Source organism: Vulpes lagopus, chromosome 4 (genome assembly GCF_018345385.1).
Source record: "Vulpes lagopus strain Blue_001 chromosome 4, ASM1834538v1, whole genome shotgun sequence".
Classification (NCBI taxonomy): domain Eukaryota; kingdom Metazoa; phylum Chordata; class Mammalia; order Carnivora; family Canidae; genus Vulpes; species Vulpes lagopus.
Window position 1 is genome coordinate 92,227,369 of NC_054827.1, and position 15,721 is coordinate 92,243,089.

Below are 15,721 nucleotides of genomic sequence, written 5' to 3' on the forward strand. Positions count from 1 at the left end.
CTCCTTTATTAGAAGGTTCCTTCCTCCGAATTCGGCAGGGCCTGTGACATACAGTTACAGACAAATGCCTAGGACACCTCAGCCATTTCAGCCCCTAAGTCCTTGGTTCTCCACAGCCCAGCCATCAGACATGTAAGTAAGCAAGCCTCACATGATTCTAGTCTCTGGCCTTTGAGCAGCCCCTGATGATTCTGAGGGGAGCAGAAACAAGCTGGCTCTTTCAAATCCTGCAAAAATGGTCACAAAGGACAAAATAATTATTGCTATTGCCTGAAGCCACTACATTTTGGGATAACTTGTTATACAGCCATAATGACAGGAATAGATGATGTTATCAAGATCCTTGCGCTGGATCTGGTTCCTCTAGGCTCAGAGCCCAGTCTTGGGCTTCTAGGAATCGCGATACATCTTTGGACTTTCCACATTACCAGCATCTAGTGGAAGGAACTTCCCTTCTCCAACAACTCGACCACTTGGGGGGCTGATCAATCTGACTTAAGTTGTATGCCACTCCTCAATTGTTCCTTTGTTGCCTTGTATCCCTCCTCCAACTCTGGGGCATGCCTTCCTGGAAAGTGCATTAGTGGGGGAACGGTGGTTACTCCAAATCAAAACTGGGCCATTGCGGGATCCCTGGGTGGCGCAGCGGTTTGGCGCCTGCCTTTGGCCCAGGGCGCGATCCTGGAGACCCGGGATCGAATCCCACATCAGGCTCCCTGTGCATGGAGCCTGCTTCTCCCTCCGCCTGTGTCTCTGCCTCTCTCTCTCTCTCTCTCTCTCTGTGACTATCATAAATAAATAAAAATAAAAATAAATAAAAAAAAAACTGGGCCATTGCTTCCATAAAACTGGAAAGTAAAATCAATAAATGCTTAGTAGAACCTTTTTTGCCCCACCTTTCATGGCATCCTCTGACTATATATCTTGGGCTCTTGTGGGTTCTTGACCTTTGTGGAACTCTTTTATCTTCAAAGGTCTCAAACAGCCCTCTAACACTCTGAACCTGCCCAACTCCTGCCCCCTTATAGTAGCCATACTCAGGATCACTGCTTCGAAGTGTTTGAGAACATGCTAATCTACTCAGCTGGTTTCATGCTAAGGCTGAAGATTTTATGTCTTATGTCTTAGGAAAAAAACAGGAGAAGAGGTTCCTAATGTTTGTATAAGAGTAGGAGAGTGAGGGGTTGGGGGCATTTAGACACAAAAAGGATCCACCTGAGCAGAGAAATCTGAGGGCCATTTCTGCTCTAAACAGGAGAGAGCTACATGAAAATAATTCCTTTTTTTTTTTTTTAACAAACTAAATGTATGGATGAGACTGACTTGTAATTTACATTCAGAAAAATACTGATCTCACGTTCATGATTTTAACTCTCACAAGGAAAGAAATTATTTGAATTCTAGTTCAGTGAGTTTATAGCATTACAATTAACATAGATATTAACCTAAAAATATAATATTAAGTTAGTACCAGTTTTGACCTTTGATAAAATATAAATTTCTACCTGTATAAACCTCAAAAAAGATGTAGAATTAGCACTTTATAAAATATGGTGGCCAAAAAACTTTGTGCTAATTTAATAGTAATCAATGTTTTTGATCCTTCTGAGTCACACTAAACAAAGCCAAGATATTTTCAAGTGTTGCTTTTAGAATACTAGTTTCTAAATAGTTTATTCTCTGGATATTTTTTCTCTTTCATTTAATTTACTAATTTGTTCATTTTTTTCTCCAACTTATTCATTTAAAAAAAAAGTCTCACAATAGTTAGCTGTATTCCAATAAACCTCAAAAGCAAACAAAAGAGCAAATGATTTAAAACACATATCAAGGCTAATTTCCACAATAAAATTAATCCTCTTGTGTCTCTAAATTCAAAGAAATAGTAAAAATCTGCATCATCAATTGATGAAATAACTTTTAGTTTATCCATGTATATTGTCTAGTAGTGTTCCATGGAGGAATACCTATGGAAGAGTGTTCTATGAAAGGGTGCTCCAAGGAAGGTTGCCTTATGGAGAGGTGCTCCATGGAAGGTCACCCCAAGGAGGGTCATCCCATGGAGGGGTGTCCCATGGAGGAGTGTCCCATGGAGCCTATGTTCCTGCTCAGTGAGAGAATCCAACATGAGCATAATCATCATTCATAAAATAATCCCCTCCAAAGAGAACAAGATAAAATTCTATTGTACCCTCTGCAGTCATTACAGAAGATCACAAGGGAGAAATGAGTGATACCACTATCTTCAAGAAGAGTGGAGGGCTTCTGGTGGCCAGTGTGACAACAGCCACCAAAATCCTAAGCTCTCCACACAGCTTACAATAAATTCTACAGATCGGTAAGAAGTACAAATAAAACCACATAGACACCACACTTTCAACATAACTAGAAGACAGAGAGCACCATAATCTTTATATTACTTGTCAGCAAAGAAATGAACACCAATTTCCAGCAAAATTGGATCTCAAACCCCTGCCCTAGGTCTCTACAAATTGCTGGAGGAATCAGAAAACTTCACAAAAAAGAAAAGAAGCAATAAATTCCTAGTATTGAGTGAGTAACAACAACCATAAAAAGAAAGTCCAACCTAAATGTTAAAATACTGAAAAATAACCCCACTCAATCACAGTAGAGACAATGGAGAAAGAATGCAAACATGCACAGGGTAACAGGTATGGCCTTGGCACATATCCTGGCTAGGAGAGAAGACAGCAGAGAGGAAGGCAGGATTACTCATTGGAGTTTGGGAGGAGAAGAGGAAAGGTAGCAAGAGGAAATAATCTTATAAGATAAAAAGAACCAAAAATTGATAGACATCCCTTCACCTTCAAAAAAAATAAACAAAATAAAATCATTCTTTAAAAAACTACAGTCCATGGCACTGACCACAGAGGGTAGTCTTGAACTAAGAATCTTCAAACTGACTCCAATGGCCAAATCCATCCATGAAAGTGTGTGGATGAAAGCAGATTTCACCTACATAAGGCTTTCATAAGAAAACAACAGAACATGTAAACCTAAATACTGAAACTGATAAAAATTTCTCCAAAAGGCTAAACATGAACTAGAAAAAAAACCCCTGCATTACAATCTATAATGAATTATATATATTAAATAAGCACATAGAAATATCTGGGGGGGGGGGGAAGCAACAAAAAGAACACCTTAAATCAAAACCTAAGTGCTAAAACCAGAAATAGGCAAAAACACGAAGAAATAAAATGATAAAGCAAAAGACCAAATTGCATCAGAAATGAAGATTAAATTATAAAGTGTCCCAGAAAAATACAATCAAGTGAAAATTTAATAAGGGACATTGAAGAAAGAAGGAAAGCAAACAAAGGAGTAAAAATAAATTAAGTATAAGATCAGTTCAAGGGAAGGCAGTTGAAATGGAAGACAAGTCAAGTATATCCAACAAGAACATATCTATGAAACAATTAATATTAACACTTAAAACTGATCCAAAACTTTCTGAAACTAAAAAAAGAAAAAAACAGACTTGCTTCTACATGCAAGAAGGGCCCATGAGATACCTGAGAAAATTAATATGAACAGGCAAATCCAGAGCATATCTTAGTAAAATTAAAGGCACTTCAGCCTCAGCTCCTCACACGCTGCACTTGCAGCCAGATCTCACAGAGAGAGCATCCTGGTAGCAAGTGTTATCTACAAGCCAGGCAACAGCCAGAGGAGGAGCCACAGACACTGAGACCCCAAGGCTGTCTTTCATCCTGTCTTCCCAGAAGAGAAGGTGAAATCCTAGTGAAGGAAATGACATGACCATTTAATTCATTGATCAGTACAGGAGCTCCTGACTGCCTACCTGGTACTTTTCCTTCCAGTCATATTTATTTTAAATGTGCTTAGACTGAAAAACTGTACTATATTGCATCAAATCAAAGACTGTGAAACACTTCATAATTTGCCATTAAGAAAGAAAAAGTTTGGAGAGGCTGGGAAGTAAGTAGTGTAGGAAGACTCTAACCTCACCTCCTCCCACAGATGTAGCTAGATAACAAATCAGTCAGAGAACCACCCAGACTGGCAGAACAAACCCCTCTAGAACAAAAGGAAGAGAAGAGGCCACATCAAAGAGGGTCAGAAGGGCAGAGATGTGGTGGGGAGCTAAACAGATAGCAAGCAGGCCATCTGCCAGAGGGAGATGCCCTGGGTACAGAATAGGGAGAGAAATAAACTATTACACTGGGAGCCTACATGGGGAAGATGAATCCCCATAACATTTGGCTTTGAAAACCAGAAGGGCTGAATGAATTTCATGAGTTCTTACAACCAGCGGGACTTAAAACTTGGAAGTTAAAAAACCAGCGAGCTGAGATCCAGGAAAGCCTGAAAGGCTATAGGAAACTGAGTCCCTGCTCTTAAAGATACAGCACAACAAATGGCCCACAGAGTAGCTTGAAAAACATCTGTAACATATGGGAGGCAGAGTTACTCATCTCAGAGCATGTCTAGGACAGAGACCATTGAGAGACTCCTCCAGGAAAAAAGGAGCCAGCAGCTGCCATTTCCCTAACCCCATTCTCCAGCATAAACACAAGCCACCTGTGGGAACTAGTATAGCACCAGCATTTGCTAACTAACTTGCTTATGCCCCCTCCCCATTGCTTCAGTAGATCTGCCCTCTCCAGTCAGGCCTGCCTCAGTCCTGGCACTATAGGTCTTCTCCCCTAGAGGACCAGGCAAACCTTGCTAAAACTGCATGCTCTGCCTCTGCACATGTGGATCTACCCCTTCCAATATGGCTGGCCTTGGTCCTAGTCCTTTCACAGAGGACCAGCAGGAAAACCTTGCTAACACTGCATGCCACACATGTGCAGATCTCCACCAACCAATAAACTCTTGCCTGGAGCCCATCCAAAGCAGTGATACAAACCTAGCACTATGCAAGAAGTCCCAACAGGGGCCAGAACCTTCCAAAGTGACTTCTGCCCCAAGGAGAGGGAAAGATAAACACACACAAGTCAGACTGCAGCCCTAGACTGCAGCCCTGCCCACCAACAAAAGCTTCTCAGGACAACATAGGGAAAGCACCAAGCAGTTTGGCGCTACTACATATCTGGCAAGCACCTGGGCTGAGTCAACTCAAGCCCATGGTGGCCCCAGACTGGCTCATTATCACCACAGGCATCAAACACTGCCCATCAAGGGCAAAGAGTTACTGCAGACAACTTGGCTGAAGGAAAAAGCTAAGCCATAATAGCAGGATTCATACAACACACACAGGACATACCCCCAAGCACCAGGTTGCAGTAAATAGAGGATATTGCACCACAGGGCACTACAGACCTCTTTTCATAAGGACCCCACTTAAAATAAAAGGTTTATTTATTTACTTTAGAGAGAAAGAGAGAGCATGCAATCAGGGAGAGGGTTAGAGAGAGAGGGAGAGAGAGAGAGAGAATTCTCAAGTAGACTTAGCATAGAGCCCAGTGTGGGACTTGATCCCAAGACTTCAAGATCAAGACCTGAGCCAAAATCAAGATGGCTACCAAACCAAGTGAGCCACCCTGGAACCTCAGGACAGCACTTTTAAGAGCAGAAAACACAGCTGACTTTCCTAACACAGAGAAACAAAGAGACTTAGACAAAATGAGGAGACCGGGGAATATGTCCCAAATGAAAGAAAACAACAAAATCACTGCAAGAGAGAAATGGAAATAAGCAATATGCCTGATAGAGAATTAAAATATTCATCATAAAGATACACACTGGACTTAAAAAAAGAGTGGAAGATATCAGTGAGACCTTTAACAAAGAGATAAAAAGGAAGCAATCAGAGATGAAGAACACAATAAATGCATTTAAAAATATGTTAACTGTAATAAATAGCAGACTAAAGGAAATAGAAGACAACTCAGTGACCTGGAGGACAGAGAATGGGAAGTAAGCTGAGCAGGTGAGAAGAAAGAAAATTGTGAAAAATGAGAATATACTTAAAGAACTCAGCAACACCATCAGGTGTAAAAACATTTGCATTATAGGACCCCAGAAAAAGAGAGAGAAATGGGAGAAGATAATTTGCTGGAAGAAATGATAGTTTAAATACTTCCTAAATGTGGGTAAGGAAAACAGAAATCCAGATCCAGGAGGCACAGAATGTCCCCAACAAAATTAACCCAAAGAGGTCCACACCAAGACATATAATAATTTTTAAAAGTAGTGATAAAGAGATAATTTTAAAAGGAGCAGGAGAAAATAAAAGAGTTAACTACAAGGGAAACCTCATAAGGCAATCAGCAGATTTCTCAGCAGAAGCTTTGCAGGCCAGAAGGGAGTGGCATGATATATTCAAAGTACTGAAAGGAAAAAATCTGCAGCCAAGAATACTCTATCTAGCAAGGCTATCATTCCAAATAGAAGGAGAGAAAAATAGTTTCCCAGAGAAACAAAAACTAAAGGAGTTTATAACCACTAAGCCAGCCCTATAAGAAATGTTAAAGGGAACTCTTTGGATGGAAAGGAAGACCATGCGTAAGAGTAACAAAAGTAGAAAGCACAAAAGCAGAAAAATAAGTATATCTGCAAAAATCAGTGAAGGGACTCACAAAATATGGTATCATATACCTATAATGTGCCAGGGTGAAGAATTCAAAGAATGGGTTCAAATTTAAATGACCATCAACTTAATATAGACTGCTATATGCAGAAGACTACTATTTGCAAACCTAATGGTAACCACAAGTCAAGAACCAGAAATAGATCTGCAAAAATAAAGACAAAGGAATCCAGGTATATCACTAAGAAAGCCAGCTTGTTGTGAGAAAAAGGGGCGAGAGAAGAAAGGAACAGAGAAGAACTATGAAAACAACCATTAAACAAGTGACAAAATGGCGATATATCTTTCAATAATTACTTTGAATGTAAGTGGTCCATGCCAATCAAAGACATAGGGTGATGAAAAAATAAAAAAGCAAGACCCACCTACAATACTGTCTACAAGAGATTTATTTCATACGTAAAGCTACCTGCAGATTGAAAGTGAGAGGATGGAGAAACATTTATCATACAAATGGAAGACAAAAGAAAGCCAGAGTAGCAATACTTATATCAGACAAAATAGACTTTAAAACAAAGACTATAAAAAAGAAAAAGAAGGGCACTACATAATAATAAAGTGACAATCCAACAAGAAGATACAACAATTGTAAATACTTGTACACCCAACATAGGTGCACCAATATACATAAAGCAGTTAATAAAAAACATAAAGGAAGTAACCGATGGTAATATAATTAAAAAAAGGGACTGTAATACCTCACTTACATCAACAGATAAATCATCAACACAGAAAATCCACAAGGAAACAGTGGCTTTGAATGACACTGGACCACTGGGCGCTGGATTTAAGTTATATTCAGAACATTCCAATCTAAAACAACAGAATACACATTCTTTTCAAGCGCACATTGAACATTCTCCAGAATAGATATCACATATTAGGCCACAAAACAAGTCTCAACGAATTAAAAAAAAGATCAAAGTCATACCATGCACCTTTTCTGACCACAATGCTATGAAACTACAAACCACAAGAAAAAATCTGAAGAGCACACATATATGGAGGTTAAATAAGATGCTACTAAATAACAAATGTGTCAAATAAGAAATAAAAGAGGAAATTTTTAAAATACATGGAGAAAAATGAAAATGAAAACATAACAGTCCAAATCTTTGGGATGCAGCAAAAGCAGGAAAATTCGAAGAGGGTTCTATGATGGAAGTTTATGGCCATATAGGCATACCTCAAGAAGCAAGAAATTTTTCAAACAAACTAACTTATACCTAAAGGATCTAGGAAAAGAACAACAAACAAAATGCTGAAATAGTAGAAACAAGGAAACAATAAAGATTAGAGCAGAAAAAAATGAAATAGAAACTAAAAATAAAATAGAACAGATCAATGAAATCAGGAGCTGGGTGTGGAAAAAATCAACAAAATTGGTAAACCTTTAGCTAGACTCATTAAAAAAAAAAAACTGACAGGAGACTCCAAAAAACAAAATCAGTACTGAAAGAGGAGAATTAACAACAGACACCACAGAAATACAGGGGACTGTTAGAGAATATTATGAAAAATTATATATAAACAAATTGAACAACCTAGAAGAAATGGAGAAGTTCCTAGAAACATATGACTTCCCAAAACCAAATCAGGAAGACACAGAAAATTTAAACAGACTGATTATCAGCAATGAAATTGAGTCAGCAATAAAAAGAACTCCCAAGAAAATAAAGTCCAGGACCAGATAGCTTCACAGGTGAATTCTACCAAACATTTAAAGAAGCATCAATACCTATACTTTGCAAACTACTTCAAAAAATAGAAGAGGAAGGAAAATTTCCAAATTCATTCTCTGAGGCCAGCATTACCCTGATACCAAAACCAGATAAAGACATTAGAAAGAAAATTACAGGTCAATATCTCTGATGAACATACTTGCAAAAATCCTCCACAAAATACTAGCAAAGTGAATCCAACAATACATTACAAAAAAATCATTCACCACAATCAAGTAGGATTTATCCCTAGGTTGCAAGAGTGGTTCAATATTCACAAAGCAATCAATGAATCAATGTGCTACATCACAATATGGTCACATCTATAAGAGAAAGGATTTTAAAACTGATCATTTAAATAGACACAGAAAAAGCATTTGACAAAGTACAACATCCTTCCATGATAAGATCCCTCAACAAAGTAGGTTTAGAGGGAACCTATCACAACATAATAAAGGCCACACATGAAAAACTGACAGTGAACATCACCCTCAATAGGGAAACACTGAGAGCTTTCCTCCTAAGATCAGGAACAAGAAAAAGATGTCCACCTTACTATTTTTATTCAACATAGTACTGGAAGTCCTAGCCACAGCAATCAGACAAGAATAAAAGCATCCAAATTGGTAAGGAAGAAGGAAAACTTTCACTATTTGCAAGGACACAATACTCTTATATAGAAAACTCTAAAAACACTACCAAAAACTGACTAGAACTGATAAATGAATTCAATGAAGTCACAGGATACACAGAAATCTGCTGCATTTCTATACAGTAATAGTAAGGCCCCAGAAAGACATTTTAAGAAAATAATCCCATTTATAATTACATTAAAAAATAAAAATACCTAGGAATAAACTTAACCACGGTGGTGAAAGACATGTATTCTGAAGACTATAAGACATTGATGAAAGAAATTGAAGATGACACAAACAATTGGAAAGATAGATATCCCCTGCTCATGTAATAGAGAACACATATTGTCAAAATGTCCATACTACCCAAAGAAATCTGTAGATTTAATGCAATCCCCATCATTTTCCACAGAGCTAGAACAAACAATCCTAAAATTTAGATAGAACCAAAAAAAAAAAATTTAGATAGAACCACAAAAGACCCTGAATAGCCAAAGTAATCTTGAAAAAAAAAGCTGGAGGTATAATAATTCCAAATTTCAAGTTATATTACAAAGTTGTAGTAACAAAAATTGTATGGTACTCAATGGAATATAATAGAAAGCCAGGACAAAACCCTAAGATTATATGGTCAATTAATTTTCAATGAAGGAAGCAAGAATATGCAATGGGAAAAAGGTAAGTCTCTTCACCAGTTTGTGTTGGGAAAACTGGACATCTACACAAAAAAGAATGAAACTGAATCACTTTCTTACACCATATGCAAAAATAAACTCAAAAATGTGTTAAAGGCCTACCTGTGAGAAACAAAACCATAAAAATCCTGGAAGAAAGCACAGGCAGTAATTTCTCTGACATCAACCATAACAACTTTTTCTACATTTGTCTCCAAAGGCAAGGGAAGCAAAAGCAAAAATAAACTACTGGGACTGCATCAAAATAAAAAGTTTCTACACAGCAAAGGAAACAACCAACAAAACTGAAAGACAACCTAGTAAATGCCAAAGGACAAATCCAATAAAGCATTAGTATCCAAAATATAAGAAGAACTTATAAAACTCAACACCCAGAAAACAAACAATCCAGTTAAAAAATGGGCAGAAGACATAAACAGAATTTTCCCAAAGACATACAGATGGCCAACACATATAAAAAGATGCTCAACATCACTCAACATCAAGGAAACGCAAATGAAAGCCACAATGAGATATTACCTCATATTTGTCAGAATGGCTAAAATCAAAAACACAAGAAAAAAAATACACAAAAAAACAAGTGTTGATGAGGATGTGGAGAAAAAGGAACCCTTGTGTACTGTTGGTAGGAATGCAAAGTGGCATAGCCCCTAGGGAAGACAGTATGGAGGTGTCTCAAAAAATTGAAAATAGAATTAACATACGATCCAGTAATCATGCTACTAAATATTTACCCAAAGAATACAAGAACACTATTCAAAAGGATATGTGCACCCCTATGTTTATAGCAGCATTATTTACAATAGCTACATTATGGAAGAAGCTTAAGTGTCTATTAATAGATGGATGGATAAAGAAGATGTGGTATACATATACAATGAAATATTATTCAGTCATAAAAGAATGAAATCTTACTATTTGCAATGACATGGATGAATCTAGGGAGTATAATGCTTAGTGAAATAAGTCAGTCAGAGGAAGACAAATGCTATATGATTTCTCTTATATGTGGAATTTAAGAATCAAAACAAATGAACAAAGGGGAAAAAAGACAAACTACAAAACAAAAGAGAATGTTACCAGAGGGGAGATGGGTCGGGGGATAGGTGAAATAGGTGCTTAGGATTAAAGAGTACACTTATCATGAGGAGTAATGAATAACGTATAGAATTGTTAAATCACTATATTGTATACCTGAAACTAAAAACATCATATGTTAACTGTAATGGAATTAAAATGAAAAACTTAGTTAAAAAATTCATTTGGCTTGCAACTGTATGTCGGGAAATTTATCATTGATAAACAAGAATGAAGCAAAGTTTTATCTGCGAAGATATTCAAAACAGAATTGATTATGATAACAAGGAATAAGAAGCAATCTACATGACCAACAAAACTAAAATAGTGATATATCTACATGTTATAGGTATAAATATATTCCATTTGGAAAGAATAACTAGTGGCCTGGTAAAATGTTCACAATATATTATGAAAAATAAAAGGTAAGACACAATGAAATAAAAAATTTTAACAAGTTTATGTGTATCATGAGAGGAAGGGAAAATGTAAGAAAATGCAACAAATTTCAGTGGTTATTTCATGGCAGCAAAATCACAAGTTACTTTTATATTTTATTCTTTTTCTTTTATATTCCCCTTGGAATATATACTTATATAGTCAAAAAATTAGTAATTTTTAAAAAACAAAATAGTAAGTCAACATTTTGCACTGTATATCACAGGAAGCCATCTTTTGTGAAAGAAATTTTGAAATGAGGTAGATTAAAGTCAATTTAGTGCATTTGCAACTGCAAACTAAGAATTTTATGCAAATAAGGACTGAACAGTTAGATGACCACTTAATGACCATACTGCTTTGGTTTCTGAACAGCAAGGACTTGACAAGAAGAATGATCAGAGGTGGAACCATACAGAAATAAGATATGGCTCTTAAACACTACTCACCAGAGAGACATTTTCCCTCCATCTAAGAAGGTGGATGCAATTCTTAAGGCTGCTAGCTAATGTAATTTTGGAGGAGCTCTCAGTCTTGCCCCAGTCTTTCTGAGGCTTCCACAGTACCTAGCTTTTGCCACTGTCACTCTGCACACAAGATGCACATATTGAATAGAAATATAAGGCCTACCTTGGAAAGTTCAGTACATGCAATATATCACCCACTGGAGCTGAACTCTGAGCTCTGGGCATGATCTGAGTGGCTGCACACTAACCCTTTCAGTCAGGTAGATGTCTTGATTATTATTTTTATTATTATTAGTTCCAGGGGCAGAATTAAGGGATTCATCAGTTGCATATAACACCCAGTGTTCATTATATCAAATGCTCTCCTTAATGCCCATCACCCAATTACCCATCTCTCCACCCATTTCCCCTCCAGAAACCCTCAGTTTGTTTTCTAGAGTTAAGTCTCATGGTTTGCCTCCCCCTCTGTTTTCGTCCTATTTTATTTTTTCCTCCCTTCCCTTATGTTCATCTGTTTTATTTCTTAAATTCTACATATGAATGAAATCATATGGTATTTGTCTTTGACTGACTTATTTTGCTTAGCATAATACCCTCTAGTTCTAGCCATGTCATTGCAAATGGCAAGATTTCTTTCTTTTGAATGGCTGAATAATATTCCATTGTTATATACACACCACATCTTCTTTATTCATTCACCTGTTGGTAGACACATGGGTTCTTTCCATATTCCTGGTTATTATGTCAAAGTTAAGAAAATATCAGACCAGCATGTATTATTTTTTGTTTTTTAAAGATTTTATTTATTTATTCATGAGAGACACAGAGAGAAAGGCAGAGACATAGGCAGAAGGAGAATCAGGCTCCCTGCAGGAGACCAATATGGGACTTGATCCCAGGACCCTGGGATCACAACCTGAGCCAAAGGCAGACGTTCAACCACTGAGCCACCCAGGCGCCCCAGACCAGCATTTATTGTTGCCCTAAAAATCCTCTAATCTTTTACGATATTAATACGAGGCCTCTCAAGCCTCCTTGTGAGACCAACCAGTGTTGAGTGGCCATGTGAGTATATTGTTGAGTCCAGTTAGAAGACTTTGGCTAACCAAAGAGGAGACTAGGGATATGTTAATGACAGCCTTCCAACTTAGCAGAAATTAGGAATCCATTCCAAATGAGGAAGCCCTGGAATTTGGGGATTCAAGTTTATATCTCCTGTTGCTGTCCCTCTTAGGTTGCTTGCCTCTGAGCCCGCTTTCCTAGCTGTGCTCCAGGAATGAATCCTTACTGCCTCTGCAGCAAAGATGAGATGATAAGTTATACTGCTAAGACCACTGCTGTATTTGCTATAGTGCATGCTGTTCTCATTAAGAAAACTTTTGTCTGGAGGACCTGAGTGGCTCAGTTGGTTAGGTGTCTGCCTTTGACTCGGGTCATGATCCTCGGGTCCTGGGATCGAGTTCCTGCATTGGGCTCCCTGCTCAGCAAGGAGTCTGCTTTTCCTTGCTCTGCCCCTCCTCCCTGTTCGTGTTTTCTCTTTCAAATAAATAAATAAAATATTTTTTTTTAAAAAGAAAACTCTTAAGTGATAGGATTACTCCTTTTATGCTTAGCAGACACTGATGATGCCTAAATAGGAAGTGGCAGTCAATTGCTAAGTTTTAGATCCTGTTTCAGCAGTGGGGTAAACAACGTGTCAGAGTCCTCCCAAAAGATTCATGTTAGTATCCCATGGCTCACTGTCCAGCCTTGTCCCTCCATCCCATGCCCAAGTCTTCCAGGAGTATCAATTAATTAATTTTAGTGTCCCATCAAATTGTCAAGAACTATTTGTGACTCGTGAACAACAGAAATGGTCAGTATAATAAGTCTGCCAAAATTCAGTGCTATATGTAAAGACTGATGTTGATTCTTACCTGGGTATGACAAGTGAGGTTTTATCCTCAAGCCCAACCCAGCCAAGTAGTGCCCTGCAGAAGCCTGAGGTCATAGCTTCCACAGGATACAGGTCACGCTGCCCCTCAGGTAGAGCTGCTATTCCAAATCTTAAGCAGGGTTGGTTCTGAGAATCATCGCTATGCATACCTGATCTGTGAGTTGACAGTGTAAGAACTTCAACAGAAATCTTGCTCAACACCAAATGAATGTCAGTTCATTTTAGCAGCACCATTTTATGGGGCCCACCAGTACCTATTCTGTCCATTCATATGCTTCCAAAGTACAATGGTGTCATATGAAAACAGGCATGCAGGGAGTTAGGACCCCAGCAAGGACTCTGCTCTCTTGGAGCACGTTCTCTTTTGCAGGAGCAAGCAATGGTGGCTCTTCCCCGTGCTGGGCGTCATCTCTGCATGCCCTCCTGATAGGTGCCTACACATGAGTGCCTGTTCCCTATTTGCAATATTCCTGGGTCCTTTCAAGTACAGGCTTTTTCACTGGGCAGTCTGGTAGGGGATCTTCAGACTCTCAGTAAGCACCACAGTCATAGATAGTCAAAGGCACAAATCACTGTTGGAATTTTCAAGGAAACAACATAAACCATCCAGCAAGCCCACAACCATTTCTTGACCCCTAGACTCAATCTGAATTATTCAGAATATCTAAATCATGCTCTGTGTTATGAAGCTAATCCCAGCAATAAATTTTTAATGTGTGTGGTTTTTTTAGCTAAGTTCACCGACACTAACATATCTCTAATTGCTAAAAATATGCTTACCCTGCTTATCCTAGTGTTTAACAGTTTGCATTGCTATTTTTTTTAATTAAGTGAGTTTAGGGATTAAACAAAGAGAAATTTAAAATGAGTTTTAAAGTACCTGAAAAATTCCATGAAAGAGAATCCATATCCATGCTGCTCTGCAATTCCTGCACAAACAACATTTGCTGATGCTCCAATCAGTGTCCCATTCCCTGGAATCAAAATTTTAAATGTAAAATAAATCTCAGTTTATCTTGGTGGTAGCCTTCTATTCTTTTTTGTTCTGTGATATTTGTATCATCTCATAGGATTCTGATTTGATGATTACATATACTATCAAAGTGATTACTTTGCAAATATCTGTTAGAAATAAAACACTGACAACCAGAAAATAAGTTCACTGTAAATACTGTAATCCGTTTACAAATAAGACTACAACTGCTTTATGTGGTAGAAAACAGGAAATGCTAAGGAGAATTGGCAAATCACTGTGGCACATAGTGGCATCTATCTTTTAGAGGAAAATGTAAGCCAGACTAACAACCATAGGAGAGAACAGATGTTTTCAGAGCAGTAGAATGGGATCTCAGATAAGAACCACCTTCCTGGGGATCCCTGGGTGGCGCAGTGGTTTAGCGCCTGCCTTTGGCCCAGGGCGCGATCCTGGAGACCCGGGATCGAATCCCACATCGGGCTCCCAGTGCATGGAGCCTGCTTCTCCCTCGGCCTGTGTCTCTGCCTCTCTCTCTCTCTCTCTCTCTCTCTCTCTCTCTCTCTCTGTGTGTGACTATCATAAATAAATAAATCAATTAAAAAAAAAAAAAAAAAAAAAAAACCACCTTCCTCAGGACTCCAGGCCCAGACAACCACCAGTAAACACGGTCTGTGGATGGAAAGATGTATGCAAACAACCAGGATAATAAAATGCCTCTCTGTGTGAGCCTTTTTTAACAGTGGGTACATGATCTGTGGGGAATTGTAACCTGCATGTGCATACATACTGGTGAGGCCTTATGGTGAGGGATGTGGCCCAAGGCCAGCAACCAACGTGACTCATTCAGGGAAGGGTGAATTTGCTTGGTGAAACAATCGGCATCTTCTAACTCCCAATCACAGAGATCAGGGTTCAGGAATAGGCATATAACTTAGGCTCAGCCTATTTTACTCAGTTTTGACATGTATGCATAAACTACTCAGGAAAAGACTCTGTTTCCTAAGGACTGTTGAGCTGTGAGGCACAAATCTGGAGCTGCCTACTGCATATTGGCACAAGGGAGCAGCCTCTCTGAAATTGGACAACATAAGGAACAGAGCAGGAGGAGGAGGACCAAGGGTGAAATATAGGCTGTATACACTGAGCCCCTAAGTGCCGCCTTTTCTGAGAACCCAGCAACATATTATTTGTGGGTC

At 38.4% G+C, this 15,721-nt stretch overlaps 1 protein-coding gene across 3 annotated transcripts in view; it reads right to left on the minus strand.

Moving 5' to 3' along the window:
• OCA2 (OCA2 melanosomal transmembrane protein) overlaps positions 1-15,721 on the minus strand; it is a 409,422-nt gene that overhangs the window by 89,344 nt on the left and 304,357 nt on the right. For all 3 annotated transcript variants that reach the window (XM_041751148.1, XM_041751149.1, XM_041751147.1), the window contains one exon: positions 14,430-14,523. In XM_041751148.1, the coding sequence (XP_041607082.1) occupies positions 14,430-14,523 (94 nt within the window). The remainder of the gene's footprint in view (positions 1-14,429; positions 14,524-15,721) is intronic.